The sequence below is a fragment of the Sebastes fasciatus genome, chromosome 15 (genome assembly GCF_043250625.1).
Source record: "Sebastes fasciatus isolate fSebFas1 chromosome 15, fSebFas1.pri, whole genome shotgun sequence".
Taxonomy (NCBI): domain Eukaryota; kingdom Metazoa; phylum Chordata; class Actinopteri; order Perciformes; family Sebastidae; genus Sebastes; species Sebastes fasciatus.
In genome coordinates, this window is record NC_133809.1 from 29,529,845 (window position 1) to 29,554,274 (window position 24,430).

The 24,430-nt window shown below is 43.2% G+C and overlaps 1 protein-coding gene and 2 long non-coding RNA genes across 5 annotated transcripts in view; 1 reads left to right on the forward strand and 2 right to left on the reverse strand.

The window, feature by feature from the left end:
• Nucleotides 1-24,430, reverse strand: part of LOC141783408 (uncharacterized) — a 395,872-nt gene that overhangs the window by 35,392 nt on the left and 336,050 nt on the right. The window lies entirely within an intron of this gene.
• Nucleotides 1-24,430, forward strand: part of dicer1 (dicer 1, ribonuclease type III) — a 45,580-nt gene that overhangs the window by 16,959 nt on the left and 4,191 nt on the right. For both annotated transcript variants that reach the window (XR_012597260.1, XM_074660685.1), the window contains exons 17-29: nt 1,432-1,611; nt 2,872-3,085; nt 3,192-3,345; nt 5,047-5,229; nt 6,794-6,899; nt 7,950-8,125; nt 11,326-12,091; nt 14,258-14,410; nt 17,407-18,048; nt 19,125-19,380; nt 20,741-21,009; nt 22,706-22,868; nt 23,064-23,139. Coding sequence is in view for 1 of the 2 variants with exons in the window: in XM_074660685.1 (XP_074516786.1) it covers nt 1,432-1,611; nt 2,872-3,085; nt 3,192-3,345; nt 5,047-5,229; nt 6,794-6,899; nt 7,950-8,125; nt 11,326-12,091; nt 14,258-14,410; nt 17,407-18,048; nt 19,125-19,380; nt 20,741-21,009; nt 22,706-22,868; nt 23,064-23,139 (3,338 nt within the window). In the remaining variant the exon portion in view is untranslated. The remainder of the gene's footprint in view (nt 1-1,431; nt 1,612-2,871; nt 3,086-3,191; nt 3,346-5,046; nt 5,230-6,793; nt 6,900-7,949; nt 8,126-11,325; nt 12,092-14,257; nt 14,411-17,406; nt 18,049-19,124; nt 19,381-20,740; nt 21,010-22,705; nt 22,869-23,063; nt 23,140-24,430) is intronic.
• On the reverse strand, nt 8,998-9,700 carry LOC141783410 (uncharacterized). Its single transcript, XR_012597266.1, has 2 exons — nt 9,253-9,700; nt 8,998-9,148 (listed from the first exon to the last, which is right to left on the reverse strand). It is a non-coding gene; the product is annotated as an uncharacterized LOC141783410 (long non-coding RNA).

Consider the following 24,430-nt stretch of genomic DNA (forward strand, 5'->3'; position numbering starts at 1 on the left):
TCTGATCCTCTGCTGTTTACTATCCATCTCTCTCTCTGTGTCTCTGTGTCTGTCTGTCTGTCTCTGTCTGTTTGGGGGCCGGGGCTGGCACTGGCCACCCCCAAGTGCCCACCCATCAGAGTCTGAATGTGATAGGTCCGATAAGACTGTCAAATGTACTTTTTTTTAACCTGTTTCTGGCACTGTACAGCATGTATAATCCTAAAAAAGGGACAGCAGGGGCAAAAAAAATGAATTATAACTGATGAATATTAGTTTATGCTAGATATTCACACGCAAAGTTTATGCCAGAGGGGCGAATTATTCAGTTTTCTTTCCTGAGATTTAAAGGTAAAATTAGAAGTTTAACATAAAAATGCTGTTGCAGTGTATTATTTTGTTATTTTAATTTTTTAAAGTCACCAGAATTCAGGTAACAAATACCCCCAGACCCCCCGCTTTGGTTTTGAAATCCTCCCTTTTTTTAAGGTCTCAAGATTGGCAAGTATGCAAAACAACCACATTTGAAGGGATTTCCTCAAACAGAGCCTTCAACAAAACGTGGTTCACACATCGCAAATGAGCGGCGATGGGGCCGGTCTGGGCCAAAATGCCAGGGCTGATTTTTTTGTTCCAGTCCATCCCTGGCTGGCTACTACAATACTAACTAAAATATCTCTGCGCTCCAGTGTCTGAACCATTAAAGGGACTGTTTGTAACTTCTGATGATCAACCTGTTAAACCTCTAAGCACATCATATAGTATAATATGATTTAAATAATATCATACCATATAATTTTCAATTGATCACCTCAAAAAGTCAAACCTTCTGGAGGCAGTTTGACATTGCTACAGTGCTATATAGTAGTAGTAGTACCGGCATGGAAGCTAAGCAATGTACTGCTATTGGTTTGGATCCGAAAGTCACACAATAACACAAACAATCTAAACAAAACAAACAAAACAAACTGATCGATGCAGCGGTAGACCAGCAACTCCCGTGTTCTGCGAGGTAAAATGACTGTTTTTGTCTTTTGGCTTTGAAGACGGTGAAAACAATCTAAATACAGCGTACACTTGAACTGATAATTTATATTTTTAGGTGTCTAAAATATGTTTTTCTGCTGCTCCCGTCCCAGACGTATTCATACAACCCCGCTTTATAAAATCCGAAACCAACAGTTATTTCCAAACTTAGCCCAGCTAACATTGACTCAGCTAGTGCTAGCATTCACATTATTCATAACCTTATTGATTAGCTTACTTTGGTTACCTACGTCACTGCTTTTTGCAGTGGCTGAACGGACGTTTCCATTTGAAAAAAAACGAAAAACGGAAATGAGTGTCTGATTATTTCTGACTTGCTTTCTATTGTGTCAGAAAACAGTGAGCGTTCGGAATGCTCCTGCTGAATTTTGTAAATCGTCTCTCCCTTTCTGTTGTCCTCTCTAGATACCAGAGTGTCTGCGGGACAGTTACGCTGTACCGGAGCAGACTTACTACCTGTACGTGATCGGGATGGTCCTCACCACCCCTCTCCCTGACGAACTCAACTTCCGCAGAAGGAAGCTCTACCCACCGGAGGACACCACCAGGTGCTTCGGCATCCTGACTGCCAAACCCATACCTCGAGTACGTCACACCGGCTTAAAACTTTCCTATCCACCTTATTCCTAGCCCCCATGATGCCTCGCGTGAATTATGGGCGCAACTTCCGGCGAGTCGTGTCACTAAACCGGCATTTTCCATGGTAACGGTAGGCTAATCGTCTCTCCTAGAGCCATTGTGTTAAAAAAACATAGTAAAACATATGGGAGCACCACCTCCTACACCTCAAAGGGGATAATGTGATCATAGCTCTGCCTTCTACTATGGAGGGATAGGATGACGACCTGAATAAGTGGCCTCAGATAACCTACACTAGCATATTTAGCTACGTTATTGACTCCGTTGCTACGGACGGTGAAGCGATGAACAATCTGAAAAGCTCTGAGGCAGATCAGTACTTCCACAGTAACGAGTTTTAGTTTTTTTTTTACACACAGATAACCGTACTTAAACTATTTTTAGTCTAATGCTGCCCTGCACTCCGTGCCATAAACTGCCTTACATTTTAAACTACAGAAAATAGTGAAAGTAACTTGCTGTTATTATACCAACGCTACAATGCTGAGTCCTCCCTACACATGAAATCATAGCTGATGTTCTCCTGGCTCTGCTGTCCGTCCTTTTAAGGACCCGACGTCTCTTCTCTGCTGCTCTTACTCTCGTAGCCCAACCACAAAGTAGGATACGGGTTTTCCTCCGTTGGCTTTTTGACGACTAAATGAAGTGAGCACACATAACTTAAAGGGTTTAGGGTGGTCTCTTCAAGTTTACGTTTCTCAGCCATATTCTTCTGGATTCCTCGTCTGTAGGTCGGCGATGGAAACTGTTCCGTTGGTCACAACAACAATCCCTTTCTGTTTTGGGTGCATGTTCAACACATTGTTGTTGAAGCCACAAATTTAGCCTTGTCTGGTTGTTAGTACAGCCGCCAACAGCGCAACCAGAGCTCCAAAAGAACTTTTTCGAAAATGCAATTTTAACGTTAGCAGGATTTGCTAAATTGAAGGCAAATTACTTTTCAATAGAAGTGGTTAATAGCCACTATGGTTAGCCTATGGGACTAACTAGCTTACTGCTACTTCCGCTTCCTCACCGGAAGTTACGCCCACAATCATTTCTACAGTAACGCCCCCGAGAATAAGGTGGATATACCCTCCAAATGTGCATTTTTTCACCTCTAGGAATTTAGTTCTTTTATTCACATCTCAAAAGAAGGAAACGTCTCCAGCGCCGTCCTCTCATCATATGTTATGGATGGTAGCTGAAATTGTTTGTTCTGTCCAGATCCCCCATTTCCCGGTGTACACCCGCTCGGGCGAGGTGACCATCTCCATCGAGCTGCAGAAGTCCGGCTTCACGCTCACCAACGCCCAGCTCGACCTCATCACCCGCCTGCACCAGTACATCTTCTCCCACATCCTCCGCCTGGAGAAACCAGCACTGGAGTTCAAGCCCACGCTGGCCGACTCGGCTTACTGCGTTCTACCTCTGAATGTCGGTGAGTAGAATCCCTCTCTCTGTCGAGCTTGGTGGATGACTTTGTCCAGGTGTGTGGGGATGCTCATTAGTTTACTTCCGTTATCCTCTCTCATTGGCTCATTCAGTTGGCGACTCCACCACACTAGATATGGACTTTAAGTTCATGGAGGACATTGAGAGGTCTGAGGCCCGCACTGGGATTCCTACCACTCAGTACACCAAGCAGAACCCCTTCAACTTCAAGCTGGAGGACTACCAGGATGCTGTCATCATTCCAAGGTACCATTGTGCCATACTGTATGTTTTTACTTTTTATAAATTAGGGGTGTCACAATTGCGATTCTAAATCGGGAATCTATCGAAATTGGCTTCCGACCTCAAAGCAGGGAGCTCAAAAGCAGGATCAACGATCATTTTCTTTTTTTCCGCCCCCGTCCACTCGCATGTGTATGACGGAAAATACAGCCCGGTCTCAAGAAATGTAACAGCCACCTCACTCATGGTTAAAACTATAAACCAGCACAAAAATCACAATTACCAACATAAGCCACCATGTTCTGAACAGACACATTACATTACAAACACTAAACAGCACACTAGGACTAGGCAGGCATCATGGGAAATGTGGGCCGTCCCTGTCGCTACGATACTCTGGGTACTTCCTGCATGCCTATGACATTTTACACTGCATGAATTAACCTAGCGCAGGGGTCTGCAACCTGCGGCTCCGGAGCCACATGTGGCTCTTTAGCTCCTCTCCAGTGGCTCCCTGTGGAATTATAAAAATAACTGTTTCTTTATTTTACATTTTAATTTTTAATTTATCATTGTTGTAGGTCTAATGTACGACGGAGTATTAGGGCCACATTGAGGGAAAAAAATAAATCTGAGATTTCGAGAATAAAGTCATAATATTATAAAGTAGTAATATTTACGTGTTACTTTCTTTTTTTCTCGTAAAGTTATGACTTTATTCTCGTAATATTATGAATTTTTTTCTTGTAAAGTTATGACTTTATCCTCTTAATATTACGACTTTGTTTTGGAAATCTCCGATTTTTTTCCCCCCTCAATGTGGCCCTAATACTCTGTCGTACATTTGCACTAGGCCCAACACTGCATTAGATTTATATACTATATACTTAGACTTTAAACTGTGTTACCTTCATCACAAAGCTCAAATGTTTTGTGGCTCCAGGCAGATTTATTTTTTTTCTTTGCCTAAAATGGCTCTTTTGATAGTAACGGTTGCTGACTCCTGGCCTAGCGGCTACTTTATCAAGTTAGTTAGTTAGTTAGTTTCCTTACTCATCATAGCTCTTTTACTCTTACTTGGTTTAACGTTAAGTCACTGCATCTCCTGACAGAACAACACCACGGTTTAATTTCAGCCTACAGGCAGGTTTTTTTCAACTCAACGTTGTTGAAACAGAGCAGCTGATATTGGAAGCGAGAGCAACAAGCTAGCGGGACTGATGAGTGCCGTCTCTCAGCGCACACAGACTGTCCAAAGCTCCTCCACCGCCCTCGACCCCCACAAACTGATCAGAGGAGAGAAACGAGCGCGACAGTAGATGACAACAAAACTGTATATTTGTAGATTACAGCTCACTTGTAATGCACTGCAGAAGGATTTCTGTTTTGTTTTTGTAATGATTATGTACTGAGGAGCTTTTGCAACTTTTTATATTGTAGACTGTTGTAGTCTAATATTCGAAACACTTTCTATATAAAAAAGGAGTTCAGTTCTCTTTTTAAAGAAGAATTTGAAAGTGTAAATGACAGTTTTTAGGACATAAAACCAATGATCTGTTGATCTCTACCAATCAAGACTCCATAGTCCAACAATGGCATGTTTAAATTGAAAATCCAATCCAATGGTGACACCCCCATAGTATAAATGCTTCTGATGTATGAGGAACAGACAGCTGAAACGGCGGTTGGAGCTCCATAATGACTGTCCCACTGCTCCTCTCCCAGGTATCGTAACTTCGACCAGCCTCACCGCTTCTACGTTGCTGATGTGTACACAGACCTGACGCCGCTCAGTAAGTTTCCTTCACCAGAGTACGAGACATTTGCCGAGTACTACAAAACCAAGTACAACCTGGACCTGTCCAACCTGAACCAGCCGCTTCTGGACGTAGACCACACCTCCTCCAGGTCAGCAGCACAGCCATCCAGACAGTTCAATGTAGCTATAACCCCGCGTGTGATAGTTCAACTGATGGGAATTTTCAAAAGCTCAAACTTAATTCTTGTATTTTGTGTCATTTTTTTTGTTGCTCAGTTTGTGCAAGTGAACAGATCTTACACAATGTCTTAAAGGGGAACTCCACAAGTTTTGCACATCAAAGTGTGTTTCCAGGTGTTGGGGAGTCCTACTTCTATATATATATAAAGCCTTTAGTATCTCCAGAGGGAGCTGCGTGAAGTCTGTTAAATGTCCTGAAGTGATGTCAGTTGAGTCAGTGTCGGTCGGGTCTGAAGACTACAAGTTGCTCATTAATGCTGCAGGCTACATTAGCAGCTAACTAACATAAACACGTCCGAATCAAAGAGTACAGAAGCAAAGAGACGAAACTCTGGTGCTTTTTTGACAACAGCCGCTAGATGGCGTTGCAGTAGAAATGAACTGACAGCTGAATCCAGAGTTATTTTCCTCGTCATAATGAACGGTCATCAGACCCACGGGACTGCACCCCCCTGCACGCTCATATGACACATCGGGTTCCGCCAGCTTCCTGCTAGCTGTATGTAGCTGTAATAATGGATATGTTGGCTGTAATTCATCACTTTTATTATCTTACAATACACCCATGGGCTGTATGCTGTCAGCCTGTACAGTGGTGAATGGATTAATGTCTCTGTTCCCAAACAACCGGCTATCGGCCAGTAGCTAGTAGCGCTAGCAGCATGACATCAACAGGATTTAATGTAGCTGTAACACAAAAGCACAGGACACAACCTCTTCTACATCTGTGGTCTGTGGTCTATTGGACTCCATTTTGGATCCTTGACATGAAAACGTTTGAGATTGTTCTCAAAATCTGTGAGCTGGGTTTTTCTAATTTCAATTTATGTCCATCGCTCACTTTATGCTTCAGGCAAAAATGTAAATAAATAAATAAATAAGTAAGTAAGTAAACAAGTAACTCGTTAGAATAGTATGCATATTTATAATTTACTAATTGTTCAACACAGGACATTTCAGTAGAGACATTAATTATGACAATACAATAGAAATAATTTAGTCTTACTTTTGTACGGCTCTTTGTAGGCGGACGTTTTACTGGCGTCCGGTAGTTGCTTTCAGTCCAAAATGGCGGAGGCGTAGCTCTGCTGCTGGGCGCTGACGTTGCAACGGAACGAACAATTGACTTTCACTTCTTATTGATATTACGTATCTCCCACCGAAATGATCGCAGTCCAGTTGCATTGTGGGTAATTACTGTAAAGCGTCAGGTTTTGACAAGGGAGACGAATACAAGGAATAAAAAAGACAATCTCTCTGATTCTGCCATTTTGATCCTTTTTTTTTACTGTCCATTGTGAGTCTGACAATGAGTCGGTGGAGTACTCTTTAAAGAGGTTTTCAGAATATTTTGAGTCAGTCGTTGAACCTTGGTCTTGTCTTTTTATAATATCAATGACAGCATTTGTACATGCATGTGTATTTGGAGTTGGACAGGTGGATGTTGAGGCTCTTGTTCTCTTGTGCTCTCAGACTGAACCTGCTAACCCCTCGCCACCTGAACCAGAAGGGCAAAGCCCTGCCACTCAGCAGTGCAGAGAAGAGGAAGGCCAAGTGGGAGAGTCTGCAGAACAAACAGGTAACGGCTGCGTCTGTGGTCACACTGATGGTAGCAATGACTGTGTTTACATGCACACTGATATTCCACTGTTATTCCCAATATGACAATATTCCAAATTTGATACGGTCACGTAAACATCATATTCTATTTGGATTTTCTGAATTAGCCTTATTTAAATGGATCATTTTCGGTTTTAAGATATGTGTGATATGCTGATATTATTCAGTTCAGGTTATAGGAGCGTTCTTTGGACATGTGTGCAGCACATTCACAGTATGAGTCTTATGTTTTTTTTACGGCAGTTTGAAGACTGTTTCCTGTTTCCGGCCAGCTCTGTGCGTTGTACACAAACAACCAGCCGACAGTTTAATGTCGGGCAATATGACGATATGTATCGTCAAAACAATATAAAAATGTCTATCATATGCTTATGCTAATATTCTTAAGTAGCAATTTTACTTGTTATTTTTTCTTTTCTCCTAAAGTTACGACTTTATTCTGGAATCTCAGATTTTTTTCCCCCTCAGTGTGACCCTAATCCTCCGTCGTACATTTGCACTTTGGCCCTATATTTGTTTCTTTTTCTCTCTGTAATTTCCACTTCAGTTCATTTTGCACTCAAGTGCTTAAAATGAGAAAATACTCCGTAGGTTTCATTTCTCAAGTATTTAATTCACACAGGAAGTGTTTTATTTTATTTATTTATTGAGTTACCAGGAAACATGCTATATCGTGATACAGTATATATATCTTGGCCTCGGTCTCCGTCTGAGTGGCACTTGAACGTCGTTCTAAATTAGTAGGCACCGAGTTTGAAGAGAGACTGAATAAGTAACAGGAAGGTGTTGTATGCTGTACAGATTGTAAAGCCCCCTGAGGCTGATTTGTGATATTGGGCTATATAGATAAATTGACTTGACTTAACTCGTCTACTGGCAATGGGAAAGGAGTCTATCGGATTTTCTCGCGTTTAAAAAAAATATCACAGAAATGAGTTTCAGCCACGTCACCTTCCATACATGGTGTATTGTAACAGTCCCAGTCTAAACAGTGTTGTGTTGTTGTCAGATCCTGGTTCCAGAGCTGTGTGCCATCCACCCCATCCCTGCCTCCCTGTGGAGGAAAGCCGTGTGTCTGCCCAGCATCCTCTACCGCCTCCACTGCCTTCTGACCGCTGAGGAGCTCAGAGCCCGGACAGCCAGTGAAGCTGGAGTGGGAGCCCAGACCCTCCCCCCCGACTTCAGGTCCCTGATACACACACACTAACACAACATAGGAGTTTTCAGTGTTTCACTATCAGTTATTCCCTTTGCTGAATCAGGACTTTCCTTAAAGGTCACCTATTATGCAAAATGCACTTTTCCATGTCTTTTAAACATCAATAGTCACCATAGTATCATAAAAGACCATCCTCTCTCTTTTTCTCCTGCTCCGTTTGTCCGGAAATGGGTGTCGAAAAACGCTGCGCAGCTTTTCCTTCTCTTCTGACGTCGTTAGAGAAATGCAAGCCATGTAAGGGTTTCCTGGTCGAACCAGAGCAGAACCTTCAGTAGCTGACCCCGCCCCACAGCGCGTCACTGTCTCTCCTCCTCAACCGAACTTGAGCAAAGTAGCTCCTACTGTTAGTCTGCAAGAACCAGCAGAACAGGCTTCATGTACTCCCATCATCTAAATATAACATGTTCTTTCACAAAGGCTTTATGTAATTACACTGTTTAAACAGATGATATTTATATATTATATATATTTGATGTCATGCATGTAGCAGAGTACAGGTAGTAAATAGTGACTGTAAGCAACACAACACATTTCTGTTTCACAGTCAAACTTTATTTGAGTTGACAGATGACAATATTAATTATTCACAGCATTTGTAATCATCCCACCTGTTAGTTAGTTATGTTAACATGGTACAGGAGAAAGTCTTCAGCTCTGGTAAACTATGGTAAGCTAAGCTCCGGTGGTCTGTAGTCATGGTAACACAGAGACAGCTACTACTGTAAATAATATACCATTACTCTGATCTTCCATACATTTATCTTTTAGCAGAAATAATGAACTGACTACTGTTTCACATCTTCTATTTTCCACCCTGATGGTCGCTGTGTTTACACACCGTGTCATAGCGGTAGCATGTAGCTAACCCGTTAGCATGTAGCTACATGCTAACGGGTTAGCTCTGTATCTCCCATCTGCTCACAGCTATCTGCTCTCAGCTGTCTGCTCTCCTCTGGGATGATTCTGTCGGTCATTTCTCACAGATGGATCTGTAAAGACAGACGTAAAACAGAGTGTATGTTTACGGTTTACAGAGTTGATGCATAAGGTAAACACTGAGCTAACCAACAGAGCTATAAATAGCATTATTTACCTGAGAGAAACCGTCAGGAAAACCTGGAATCTGGACCGCAGATGTTCATCATTTGTCGCCGATTTCTGATCAGATTCCTCCGGTAACGTGCGCTGGGTGAAGTTTCTGGTTTATAAACTTTAAAGTGGTTTATAAACTTTATTCTAGCTCCTCTCTCTCCACTCCTCTCTCTCCAGAGCTTCTCCGGGAGGGAGGGGGAGATAGTGACGCTGTTGTTGTTGAGGAAGTTTGATTGACAGAAAACGCTGACCAATCAGAGCAGAGTGGGAGGAGACAGGCTGTGAATCAGGGGTTTTCAGACAGAGGCTGAATTAGGCTCTGAGGCAGGCAGACTCAGGCTGCAGTATGAGAAGAATAAAGTTTTTTTTGAACATTGCAGCATGTAAAAATGTTCTAGTGCAACATTAAAATACATCTATGAACCTGGAAATGAGCATAATATGTGACCTTTAAATAATGGAACAATGGTCTTACACCATTGTACTCTAACGCTGCAATTGCCCGCAGGTTATTGATTCACAATCTAAAGCTGGGCATACACTGTACAATTTTAGTCCGTGTCTGGCCCGGATTTTGAGCCGCACGACTCATTTTAGAGTCGGACCGAATATCGGCTTCGTCGTGCGTTGTTTGCGGTGCAGTGTACGGGGGATCGAGGACCGATTAACTCCTCGATCCCCCGTATCCGACCGTCCGTTGGACGATCGGATACATTTCTGACATGTCAGAAATTTTGGTCGGCCGACCACACGCTCTTGCACAGTTGAAGCAGAGCCACAAGACGATTCCCCAAAGTCAGTGCCTTTTTTTCTACTGTTTTTACAGTAATCAGAGCGTCGCTATCAAGATAACAATGTAGGCTACAATAGATATAGCTAGTAAAACGTTGCTAGCTTACCTCCAATTCTCTTTGCAAAATGGACAAGCCATACCGTCCACGTCTTCCTTGCCACCTGCGAGTCCATTTAACGTTACGCCGCTGTCTCTTTTTTTTTTAGACGTTTCAGCAGACTGGATGGCACAGATGATCCAGGCAGCATGTTTCTGCCTTGTTAGCATTGTGACCTGTACAGACATCTGCTAGCAAACACACTTTACCTGCCTCGCAGCTTTCAAACCAACCTTTAGTTACATCTGTCAACAGCCAGAACGACCCTCAGGAGCCGACCGGCCGTGTTTTTTTTCTTTTTTCTATTTTATACGTACAGTGTGAGCACTCGGCTCGTGGCTGATGATCGGACCATACAGTGTGATCACTCAGGTCGTGGCTGACGAGTGGACCATACAGTGTGATCACTCAGGTTGTGGCTGACGAGTGGACCATACAGTGTGATCACTCAGGTCGTGGCTGACGAGTGAACTGTACAGTGTGATCACTCAGGTCGTGTCTGACGAGCGGACCGTACAGTGTGATCATTCAGGTCGTGGCTGATGAGCCGACCGAACAGTGTGATCACTCAGGTCGTGGCTGACGAGCCGACCGTACAGCGTGATCACTCAGGTCGTGTCTGATGATCGGACCATACAGTGTGATCACTCAGGTCGTGGCTGATGATCGGACCGTACAGTGTGATCACTCAGGTCGTGGCTGATGATCGCGTACAGTGTGATCACTCTGGTCGTGGCTGGCGAGCGGACCATACAGTGTGATCACTCAGGTCGTGGCTGATGATCGGACCGTACAGTGTGATCACTCAGGTCGTGGCTGATGATCGGACCGTACAGTGTGATCACTCAGGTCGTGGCTGACGAGCCAACCATACAGTGTGATCACTCGCTGCGTCAGTGAGGACACGGTGTCAGGGACGTAATGCGCAGAAATAGATATTTGAATAGTTTGAACCCACAGTATGTGTATTTTTAGAATAAATATTCAAACGTCATTTTTGGCCAGTTTTGACGGCCCTTGCAGGCAGGAAGATCCAGACAGATCCAAACACACCTGAACCACTGTCAACATGACAAATATAATTGCTGATGTTTGCGGTCTCTTCAGATTTCGATCAGTTGTGTGTAAACGTACCCAAAACAGTTTCCCAACATTCTAATGTATAGCTGGTGTGTATGTGGCAGGTATCCAAACCTGGACTTTGGTTGGAAGAGATCTATCGACAGCAAAACCTTCATCTCCTGTCCTGACTCCGGCAGCGAGGATGATGAGGCTCACTGTAAGCACCAAGAGACTGTAACGCCTGACCCCAGTTCCCTAACACATCCCAGCAGTCACCACTCTTCCCTGCCCGAGCAGGGGCCCCTCAGGGCCCTTGAGCCCGGAGAAGCCACATGCACGAGGAACCTAACCAACGGCACTGCCCTAGTCAGCGACTGCGATGTCGACGGCCACCACGACGAGCACCTTCACCAACATGACAATTGCCAACGCTCCCAGCCCAGCTCCCCTGGGCTGCAGAGTCCTGAATCAATACAAACCACTACCTCAGTTCCTGTGCAGCCCTCTCACAGCTTGAAGAAGCCCAGCTCCAGTCCTCCACAGCCTAGTGATGAATGTACACCAGGGAGGACCTCAGACCACGCAAATAAAGCTACCTCAGTCTGCAGCCGGGCAGCCACGGGTCCCAGTGCTCCCACAGCACCTTCTCCCCATCTTGCCGCTATCCCCCAGCCCAGAGCCCAGGCAGGAGACTCCCCCAAAAGCCTGGGGCCCAACCCGGGCCTCATCCTGCAGGCCTTGACCCTATCCAACGCCAGCGACGGCTTCAACCTGGAGCGGCTGGAGATGCTCGGAGACTCTTTCCTCAAGCACGCCATCACCACATACCTGTTCTGCACCTACCCCGATGCTCACGAGGGACGTCTCAGCTACATGCGCAGCAAGAAGGTGAGACAGTTCATGACTTCTTATAAAGACGATGCAGCATCATCAGTCAAATTACAATTGTGGTCAGAATTGACAGTTTGAAGCCATTTTCTTGCTTCTATGAACGCTGAAGTTGTAGAAATATGATGTCGGCTCTTTAAAGTTTTGCAGTAGGTGACTACAATGACATTCACACAGAGATACAGTATAAGACACAATTAAATCAATGAAAAAGTATATTCCAGTTTAAGCTGCTATTTCCAAGGTCATCCTTACTTTGTTTTTCAGGAGCTTTCATCCTTATTGTGTGGCCTTCATCAGCAAATGGAGTTGGTTAATTTGTTGTCATTGAGATCCATTCTTTTACAGGTTAACACTGAAACCATCTCAATGAAGCAAACACCCTCACATTTTAGCACGTTTTTATCCGTCCGAGAGAACAACGGGACTGCGGCGTTGCGACCGGGACTGGATCCCGGTAATGGGGGACAGATTGCTGCACGGGCTGCACGACATGGATGATGTTCCCAACGTAACGTACTAGGGTGCTGCGTCAGCCCCTCGTTGGACTGACAGGCCTCTTATATTAGGCACACGCAAGGTTCATTCCCATCCAGACCACAGTGATTGTTTTTTTTAAGAACCGAGACGGATGGCTTTTTCTTTCACTTGTATTTGTAAACAAACAACACACGTGCACAGCGCACGGCGCCCGAGTTGTCTCCAGTTGGTGGCTTCTTCTCTGAATCAGCAGCTGGTTACTTTTGTCCGAGAATAACCAACACAACATTCAGCAGGTGCAAAATTGATGCAATACAACAGATAAACATTGAATGTCAAGAATTGGCGAATGTCACCTTATTTGCCGATAGGCCAATGGCAGTCAACAAGGAGAATATCGGCCAATAATGAAGTTTGGCTGCTAAATCGGTGCATCCCTACACAAGACAGGGATGGAGATCTATAACAAGGCTTGCCTATAAAGTATGGAATGGATTTAATGGATTTTTAGCAGCTTAAGGGTGTTTTCATATTAGGTACGATTGATACGTTCCGTGCCCAAGTACGATTGCCCCCCCCTCTCTGCTCTGCTTTCACATTAGTAAAGTAGTTCCGTAGCCCGAGTACACTTTCGTCATCATCTATGTGTATTTGTTTATGTTGAGATCAGCTGTTCTAACGGCGGAGCATCGTAAAACACTTCATTTAAACTCGACAATACTGTCGTCGTTAGTCTTTCCAACAATCACCAACTCTGGTTCGGTTGAGTTTGCTGTGAATTAATGCCCCCCCACTGTCTCTCTCTCTCTGTCCACTGAGCAGCTGAGCGTCTCTCGTTCTTCGAAAGGTAGACCATTAAATCAACTAAATAAAATAGCAAACATCGGCCGACCCCATCACCTCCTATCGTTTATATTTTAAGGAACCTCTCGCCTGACTTGCTGCTTTATCACCCACGGCCGTACAGCTCAGAGGATGAGATCGGCGCATGCTGCGCGCAGATACAGACATACTGTAGATATGAAACTGTTTTCTGTAGACTGTATTCAGATTTCGGAGGAGACCGGCGGCGTTGAAAAATGCCTGCCCTTTCAAAACTACTCGCTGACTGATAAAGTTACTCAAGTTAAGCAGCGGTCCACTTCCGTGTTTCGGTACAGTCGGCTTTCATACCTGATGCGAACCGTACCCGAGTACACATGATCTGTGCCCGAGACCACCTTTTCAAGTGGACTCGAGTACGGATCGACGAACTGTGCCCGAGTACGGTACGGAGCGTTCACACTAATCAAACGAACTGGACTTTGGGGGACAAGTGTACTCGGATCCGGGCCCAGGTCCCTGATGTGAAAGCACCCTAAAACAGTACGAAGATTCAGAAGCTCTGATAGGTCGGGGAAGATGATTCCAGAGGGTTGGGGCTAAAGGCACGATCACCTTTTGTTTTGCAGTTGGAGCAGGGGGATTGATACAAGGCCGAGAAGCAGAATGAGGAACGAGGAGATCATATATGTAATCAACAGGATGTTGTAGTTTATAGTGAATTTGATAGAAAGCCAACGGAGGGACGCAAGAACGGGGAACTCTAAATGATTTAGAGCAGCGTGACTGAGGGAATTCCAATAATCTAAGTGTGAATTAGTAGCGCAGGTCTCCACTCATCCTCTTTGGTGTGCCCATGTCCAGGTGAGCAACTGTAACCTGTACCGTCTGGGGAAGAAGAAGGGGCTCCCCAGCAGGATGGTGGTGTCCATCTTCGACCCCCCTGTCAACTGGTTGCCTCCTGGCTACGTGGTCAACCAGGACAGGAGCAGCACAGACAAACTGGATTCAGAAGAGGTCAGTGGACTTCCTGCCTCTCTCTCTCACTTTATACTGACTGAGGACATTGTTCTTCTTTAAAGGGGTGGATTAAATTAGAGTTATTTGTAAGGGTTAGGCCTAAGCTTGAGAGAATGCTTGTGCTTGGTGGCAGGCCATTCACAATGTAGCACATTCATTTCTGTCATGGATGTTGTCAGTGTTGTGATGTTGTCAGGCCACTAGAGGGCAGGCTTCCACCTTGTCTGGCAACACAACATGTTTGTGTCTTGCCATTGACTCTACTCCGACATACAGTATAATATAATGAATGTAAATTCACGTCGGGTGACAGCTCCCTCGTTTGCATAATGAGGCAGACATGCATAAAGAAATGTAAAAAGAGATGTGTAAAGAAAAGAATACAGAAATAAATAAGTTTGTGGAAATACATATGGGGTGAAATGAAAAGGGAATGCAAAGGGAAAATCATGCATAAATAAATAAATACATACATTTAAAAATAAATATGAAATAAATAAATGCTAAATAAAAAAGTAATAAAAGCAGGTATAAATAAATTAATAAATAAATGCTACAAGTTAATTTTAAAAATAGTAAAATAAATACATAAATAAATAAAAGGGTAAATTAACCAGAAGAGTAAATAAGTAAGGGAATTAATACAAAGATAAATAAATAAAGAAGCAAATTAAAACAGAAATATCAATTTATGTCACATTTTATCAACTGATTAATGGTAACATTTATTTTTAATATAATTTTTTGCGACATTTAATGACATTTATTTATTTAACAAGTCATTTATTTATTTATTTTGCAATTTGGCAGGTTCCGTCCTCCATACTGTAGTAGGGTGTTGGGTAATATGATGATGCATACCATGAGATGGTGATAAAAGTTTAATCAACTGACAGATTTTCACATACAGTCAATACCATCGTGGCTATCTTATTAATGTCTTTGGATCTCTGGGAGCATCAGACCATTGTGGGTAATGCTGAAGAAGGACTGATTAATGACAATATTGGATTTGACATTATATGAAATTCCAAATACAGCGATGGATATTGGATATTAACACCATCGCCCACTTCGACTCTCTGTGTCTTCAGATGCCCCGGCTACAAACTCAGACAAAAACAAATCAGTGTGAGGGATGCAAAAAAACAATCCAAATGTGAAGACGTTCCAAACGGTCCAAAAGATATTCAGTTTACAATCATATAAAACCCAGAAAAGCAGCAAATTCTCAGATTGGAGAAGGTGGGACCGGACAGTGTCTGAATTGGTTATCAAATTTAGGGGTGCAACAGATCACAAAACTCATGGTTCGAATCGTGTCACGATTATGAGTCACGGATCGGATCAGCAGGGAAAAAAGGAGCAAATATAACTTTGAGAGATGCCCCGCTCAAGTTTTTTGCCGCTGATACTGATGGCGATTGTTGATGAGCCATATCGGCCGAACAATCAGTGTAAACCGTCAATTCTAAATGTTACTCTTTTACTTTGTTATAGTCCTCTATCGTGGTTATTTGCATTAAAAACACACAATTCAAATGATCAGGAAATAAATGATTTGAATTTTTATTTATAAAAATAATTCTTGGCATTGGTAGTTCTAATTATATATTATACGCTGCTAGGAAGATAAAGTATGTTGTATGCAAATACAAGTATGCACCTGAAAATAAGCACATGTCCTCTTTAAACAGGTCATAATTCCCTCTCTAATATCGATCTTATATTGCTGTGAAAACATCTTCAAACCACTGTATTTAATAAAGTTTCTTGCCAAAATGAGAGCGTTATAATTTACCTTCGCCTTCATTTTTATTGTCCAGCTCTTGTTACTAGCTCTCGTCCTGCTGATTTCAACTGGTATTCGTTGTTCACATTGTAGAATAATCAGCGATTGGCGACCAGAAAGCGTTACGATGGGCAATACAACTTTTTTTCGCACTATGATGGTAAACTGTAATTAATCTGCAGTTCACATGCATGCCGAAAAATTACGGATAAACTATGGTCCATTACAAATGATTTTATGTCAGTTGACTATTTGATGAATCGACAATAGTTTCAGCTCTAGTTACTAGATGACTGTTTGAACGATTGCCTCCCTCATTAAATACGTGACCCCTGCTGTGTGATGAAATGCTTATTAGAATTACTGCCCCCCCTAAATGTTGATGATCAGAGGCATCAGTCGAGAAGCACCCACATTGAATCTCGGTTAGTCAGGCGAATCAAACAGAGGTTATATTATGATGCGTTCAAGCTCTGTTCGGTAAAAATTAGTGTTGGGCGAAGGTAAGGTAAATTCTAACTTTATCATAATGCGTTCAAATGTAATCTTGTAAAATTAAGTTTTTGGCGAGTAACTTGATTAAATCCAGTTGTTTGAAGGAGATGTTTTCACAGTAATATAAAATAGATAACAGAGAGGGAATTATGACCTGTTGAACTTCCTAACACTACTGTTGACTCTAAGCAGCTTCAACACTAAAATTACTGATGGCAAGATTTTTTTTTTTTTTAAATCAAAGCAAATTTAGATAAAAATACAATAATTAATTTCCTAATCATTTGAATTTTGTTTTAATGCAAATAACCACTATAGATGACAATGACAAAGTACAGCACAGTACCCTCCCACCCCCGGAAAATAGGGCTCCCCCAGAAGCTACAGTGTAATTTGAACACTGGAATTTGCCGTGCATATAATGCTTTTTTGTGTAAAATATATCGAACGTCGAATGACATCAGATCTAAAATGTTATTCCTTCATTTAGCGCAGAGATTTCAAAAGTGGCAGATAAAAGAGATATTCTTGCCTGCCACAGTGGTAGGCAGTGAAAAAAGAGAATTTCAGACCCTGTCAGGAAGGTTCATCTTAATGGAGACACCTAAATACCTAACAATGACTCTCTAGGCCAGTTTCTAATCATGACTACTTCTTTAGAATTTCCTTTTAACTCTTGCTTTCTCTGTTTGCATCCATCATCCAGGCCAAAGAGGAGCTTCTGGCCAACGGGGAGGCTGGGAATGACTATGATGAGGATGACGAGGAGGTTGAGGAGGAGGTGGATGAGGACGGTGAGCTGATGTTGAAGGACGAGCCAAAAGATGAAGTCAACATGGAGGACGATTTGGAGTATTACAAAGAACACATCAAGTTCATTGACAACATGCTGTTGGGATCCGGTGCGTTCGGTAAGAAGATCTCTCTGAGCACCTTCCCTCCCTCCCTCACCCCGGCCTCGGCCTCCGCCCCCGCCACGGAGGCTCCGTACGAGTGGAAGCCCCCCAAGAAGCCCCTCCATCCCACACATACAACCCACTACCCCTCGGAGCCGGCGCCCAGCACGCCCTCTGCCGAGGAGTTTGACTACAGCTCGTGGGACGCCATGTGCTACCTGGATCCCAGTAAGGCCGGAGAGGAGGACGACTTCGTGGTGGGTTTTTGGAATCCGTCGGAGGAGAATTGCGGCGCGGAGCTCGGCAAGCAGTCGATCTCCTACGACCTGCACACGGAGCAGTGCATCGCCGACAAGAGCATCGCCGACTGCGTGGAGGCTCTGCTGGGCTGCTACTTGACCAGCTGTGGAGAGAGAGCAGCCCAGATGTTCCTCTGCTCACTGGGCCTGAAGGTGAGTGAGGACTCTCACACTGTTCTGTCTCAGTATTCCCTGATTCAGCAATGATACATTGGGTCAGCACAATATACTGTAGAGAGGTGAAGTCCCGTCCCTTCCGGTGGACCCAATGGGAACTTATTTCAGAAAAAAATATGAACGGTAGTCAACGGAGAGAGAAATATTTTTTTGATCCCGTTTGAATTGCGCCATGAATCACACAGATGATGTTTGTCAGTTTAAAAGATAATTTTGCAATTTAAGAAAGTTTCAGTTTGTCGTAGTATCATTTAGGTTAGTGAGAAATCGCTCAATGAACTACATCTCTTGTCTCGCACAACACCAGCTAGCTAGCTAACGTAGCAATCCCACGCACAGATGTAAAGTTATTTGACCTGATGTGTTTTATCAGAGACTCCTGGTCTTTATATCAGTCAGGAAGAGAAAGAAGGATCAGACCTGTTGCTGGTGTGAGTTCATCTCAGTAGGAAACACACAGACATCGTAGCTTCAGAGAGAGAGAGACGTCACTACCACACTTTGGGGTGTGTCGTCTTTCTAATTATGTATTTTCACAGTCTGATACAACAAACTGAGACTTTCTTGACTTGCAAAATTATGTGTTAAACTCACAAACGTTATATGTGTGATTCATGGCGCAATTCAAACGGTATCAAAAAAATATTTTTCCATTGACTACGTACATATCTTTTCCGAAATAAGGTCCCATGGTGGTCCACTGGAAGGGGCGGGACTTCACCTCTCTATATCGGCAAGTGACAAATGAAAAGAGATTCATTTAAAAAAAGAGTTGAGAAACATAATGAATGCAGATGTTATACAGCGTCTTTTCACATGCACAGTATAGCTTTAGCTTTAGCCACGTGGTGCTGAGGTGAGCCGTCATCAGAGATGTGCCGGTATACATACATACCGTGGTGAAACAATCTGATGGTAATAACACTGCCAACGATTTCTATTTCCGTCAATGCCACGAGCATGATAAGCATGTATGGAGGTGCTCCTCCAAAACTACTTTTTCCCCCAGAACATCAGCGCAGGTATTCAGAGTTGTTTTCTGATGTCAACAGGTGTTACCGTTGGAGAGGGGGACCCTGACGGCAGCATTGGTGCAGAGCTGTCAGATCACAGCCATCGACCTGTGCTACGGCTGGCTGAAGATCCCTCCCCGCTGCTTGCTGGCCCATCCAGACGCAGAGCGAACTCTCAACCACCTCATCTCCGGCTTCGAGAACTTCGAAAGAAAGATCAACTACACCTTTCAGAACAAGGCTTACCTTCTGCAAGCCTTCACCCACGCTTCCTACCATTACAACACCATCACAGGTCAGACTTCACCTCACAGCATCAGGAGAGTTTTTATCATTGTTCACTGTACAGTTCAGAATAATGTGTTTGGGAATTAGAAATATCATCTGGGGATAACATATTACTTTTTTTTTTTTAATAAATGATGAAAACTGTTTATTTAGATTAAATGCAATGTGACTGACAATAGAATCCGTCCGTCCTTATTGATCAGTGCATGTTATTATGACCCTGGAATGCTGCTCAGCTCTGCACATGCGTCTCCATAGAATAGGAAATCAATTTAATGTTACTGACATTCAAAGCTGCAATAAATCTTTTGCCCACTTTGGGGGCTGGCAACAAAACGAGCTGTAAAAACAACACTGATATACACCGATCAGCCTTAACATTCAGACCACTGACAGGTGGAGTGAATAACATTGATTATCTGGTTACAATGGCACCTGGCAGTGGGGTTGATATATTAGACAGCAAGTGAACATTTTGAACTTTGTGTTGGAAGCAGAAGAAATAGGCCAGCGTAAGGATGTGAGTGACTTTGACGAGGGCCAGATAGTGCTTGCTAGACGACTGGGTCAGAGCATCTCCAGAACTGCAGCTCTTGTGGGATGTTCCCGGTCTGCAGTGGTCAGGACCTACCAAAAGTGGTCCAAGGAAGGTGAACCGGCGACAGGGTCAGACCCGAGGCTCATTGATGCACATGGGGAGCGAAGGCTGGCCCGTGTTGTCTGATCCAATAGAAGAGCTACTGGAGCTCAAACTGCTGAAAAAGTGAATGCTGGTTCAGATAGAAAGGTGTCAGAACACACAGGGAGGAGCAGTTTGTTGCGTACGGGGCTGCGTAGCCGCAGACCGGTCAAGGTGGCCATGCTGACCTAATGTTATGGCTGATCGGTGTATTATCACATGAAGTAGTTGAAGCGAACATGTTGCCTATTTACACGGTCAACAGAATAGCATCAGGGACAATGGAGTGCTCCAGGGATGACGTATTTCTGTAGGCCAACCAGGAAGTTAGCATCGCCCTGGATCCCTCGGCAAAAAGCCGATGGAATTGTTCCATTGGCTTTTGGATTATTGCAGAAAATAAGCTCTGTGGCAGACACACGTTTATCAGTGAGAGTATACACAACGAGGGAAAGACTATTTTTTATTATTATTTTGCAACCCAATTAAATATAATAAATCATTTGTTTGAAACTAGCTAGAAGTTATTAAGAACTCAGAAAGGACTTTTCTTTCTGAATAGCTGGTGCTGGAGCTCAGTAGTTTGTGATACCTTTCAGATTACACTTGGTCGTTTGATCCATTGTTAGTTAGTGCCTGAATGCATTTCAATTCCACCGACCCACATGTCTGACATGTTTCTCTTCAGATTGTTACCAGCGGCTGGAGTTCCTTGGTGATGCAATTCTAGACTACCTCATAACAAAGCACCTTTATGAAGACCCGCGGCAGCACTCTCCCGGCGTGCTGACCGACCTGCGCTCGGCACTTGTCAACAACACCATCTTTGCCTCTCTGGCCGTCAAGTACGACTACCACAAGTACTTCAAGGCCATCTCGCCCGAGCTTTTCCACGTCATCGACGACTTTGTGCAGTTTCAGCTGGAGAAGAACGAGATGCAAGGCATGGACTCCGAGGTGAGTCCTGTTTCTAGCATCAGTACTGAACAACAAAGCCCTGTAGGAAGAAACCTAATCTTTGCTGTTGGGAGTTTTTTTTCCCCCCCTAAAATAATAGTCAGTGTTCAAAAAAGATCTGCCTGAATATCAAGGCTGTCAGCTTCTATGAATCTGTTTCATATTCCAGTGATTTCAGCACTGAAGAGAAAATGCAGTTGGATTTAATTTGCCTGGAAATGGCTATCTTGGCACCAGATCTCCTCTCGTTCTGGAGAGGTACTCGTATGCCTGAGGGACAGCAGGCACATACTGACAATACAGCTGAAAGAAATAAAGGAATAGGCTGCAGTAATATGGTGCCACTCACTGTTCACTCACTATTCTGCTCACTATTCATCAAATAATACTAGCAATAACATGATGAAGCTGTTAATGCAGCAGGTAGTGTAGACTGAGTCTGTCAGCTGAGAATGTCCGTAGGCTCATATTTCTTACTTTGTAAAAAAAAAAAAAGGTTTAAAGAGCAACTTAACATATTGTTTTCATATATTTTAAAGAATGCATTAAAACCCAAACTCACACACTGACTGTCTACATTGGGCGCGTTTAGAGTTGCAAAGGGTCGGGAAATTTCCAAGGGAATTTTTGAATTTTTGCACCTTTTTAATAGTGAAATACACTTAAAAAACCAATACTAGTTCTTATGACATGTTTTGGTTCAAAGTCTGCACATTTAATCGAATTGTCACCTGCACTGCATTCAGCAGCACTCTTCCATCACATGCCAACAAAACTTGCTAGCCAGCATTAGCTAACGTGTTCAGAGAATTATTCTGCCTCAAACCTACGCCCACAAAATACATCATCATGTTTAACAGAAAGGCGGTCGATTGTTTGGATTCGAAAACTCTTTTTGTAAAGCTCCTAATCATTAAAGGGACTATTTGTAACTTTCAGAAATGCTTGTTAACAGCGACACCTGTGGCCGTGAAATCAAGGAAAGTCAGCGTCGGGCTCGCGCTTGTGCTCGCTCTACATAGACATGAGCGAGCATCGCTCAAAACAGTGAGGCGACACACGTCAGCTAAAACCACAATATCACTCTATATTTCAGCTGCTTGGCAGTAATGTTAACTGACCAGACGAAGGTCTCTCCATGAATCACTGCTGATGCTTCTCCTGCCTCAGCGCAGGCTGAGGCAGTGGGGCTCCGCAGCGAGAAACTCGTCCTCAACCGGTCGGTAACGAGACAACAACGTTTCTCTCTGCAAAGTCCTGTCACTTCACAAGACACGGAAAACCTCTGTTGGTCTGGAGAGGAGCTGCAGCAGTTATTTCTGCACAAACGTCCACTCACTATAGACATTCACTAGATATTCTCAGAGCTAAACTAACTCTTCTGCAGTGTGGAGTGAGCGCGCGTTCACGTCTAGAGGTGGAGCGAGTACGCGAGTACGCGAGAACGCGCGCGCTGTCTGAGTGAAGGCGAGCAGGCAGAGGAGGAGACGAGGCTCTGGCCACACGCGAGCGCGCATATGCGAACGCGCATGTGTCCCGACCCCGTACATTTATACGCTTAAAAAGTTACAAACAGTCCCTTTAACGCTTGAAATTTAGAATGTTTTTTTTAGCAAGCTCTACCACATAAATTTAGATTTTGTGTGTTTGTGTTATGATGTCATCAGCTAACAGCTCTGTGTATTTTGTCAACCAGCTGCGACGCTCTGAAGAAGATGAGGAGAAGGAGGAGGACATCGAGGTCCCTAAGGCCATGGGGGATATCTTTGAGTCGCTAGCCGGAGCTATTTACATGGACAGCAGGATGTCATTGGAGACGGTGTGGCAAGTGTATTATCCAATGATGAGGCCACTTATAGGTGAGGAAGATGCCAAAGCACATTTATTTACACATGTATTTTTGTTTGTTTTTCAGTCATGACTGTTGAGCAGGAACTCGAGGAAACTTTTGTAAACATTCATGATTTTTTGCCAGTTTTGTCGACCATGTTGAAGAAGTGAAAGTCTGAGGATGTTTATGATGCCACTTTTTATCCCCTTTTAACCATGTACAGAGAAATTCTCTGCCAATGTGCCACGCTCTCCTGTGAGGGAGCTGCTTGAGATGGAACCAGAAACTGCCAAGTTCAGGTAGGAGATCGGCACTTTATGGCTGCTTCTGCCGTCACATTTATCATATGGAATATGCAGATGATGACTTACTCTTACCTAACTTGGACGATATTTATTGTAGCAATTCATAGGTGAAAGAATAGATCAGTCTTAATGGACTTAACTAGGGGATGATGACTATTGTTGTTAAGGAGTAATTGTTAGTGTACAACTCAACATTTCCCTCCAGATTTTTCCACAATAAAAGTCTAGGAAAGGGAGTGATTTCGCCCGTTTTGAAGCGCAAATTACACTTTCAGAATCCACATAGCTGAGAGAGTTTGTGTGATGTGAATCTCATAACGTGCCTCGGTCTGGGATCCTTTTGGTCCATCCGTGAGCATCCTAAAATGTATCACTGCATCGACCATACATGCTGACAAACATGTTGTTTTGGAATATATCCAGCCTTTGAACCGCTGGAATATTTTTAATGTGAAACATCAGTGTTGAATTATTTACAATAACTTTAAAGGGGCGATTGATAACATTGATAACATTCAGCCACTAGATGCCGCATTCTCCCTCCCCCCGTTCCATTGCATCTACTTCACAACAAGTCGTTGCCAGACACCGTCGATCGCAGCCATTTATCCGTTTTTTCTACACTAACCGACGACCCAGAGATACCACGTGATACCAACGTTGTTATACTATTGGCTCACAAGCCTTGTTAGAAGTGGGAAACAAACGTCAGATACATTTAAAAATAAAATTTGTTTTGTTTATCTCTGCGGAATCAGACAAAACATTCATTTTGAACCCGCCAACATTTTTAAAATGATTAATTCAGTTATAATAAAAAAAAAATTTCAGGAAAAGCCGTACTTTTATTCAGCACCTTTGTAAAGGCTCTGTAGATGTATTTTTTTTTTTTTAATATTCATCTACATAAAAATTTTATCAATAAGATCTTTTAACAGTGATTCAAAAAGCAACTGGAAACACATGAAACTTTTTTTTTCCCCCGTTAGAAATGTATTCCGACTGAATAATTCAACACGAAATTGAATCTATTTGATTTGTGTACATACACATGAATTTCCTTTTTTTCGCTCAGCGTGACTTTCAACAACATAGTTTTTGTGCTTTTTTTCCTACGAATGTCCAGCATCAGGTGACGCATTTGTTAATTTCCGCTCCAGTCTTTTCAAAATAAAACTACTTAGTTAGCTTTAGGAAAAGATGGCGGTTTGGGTTAAAATAACTCCGGAAGTGCCGCAACTTAAGTACGGAAGTTACGTGACAAATAAATCAACTTTGACTCGTT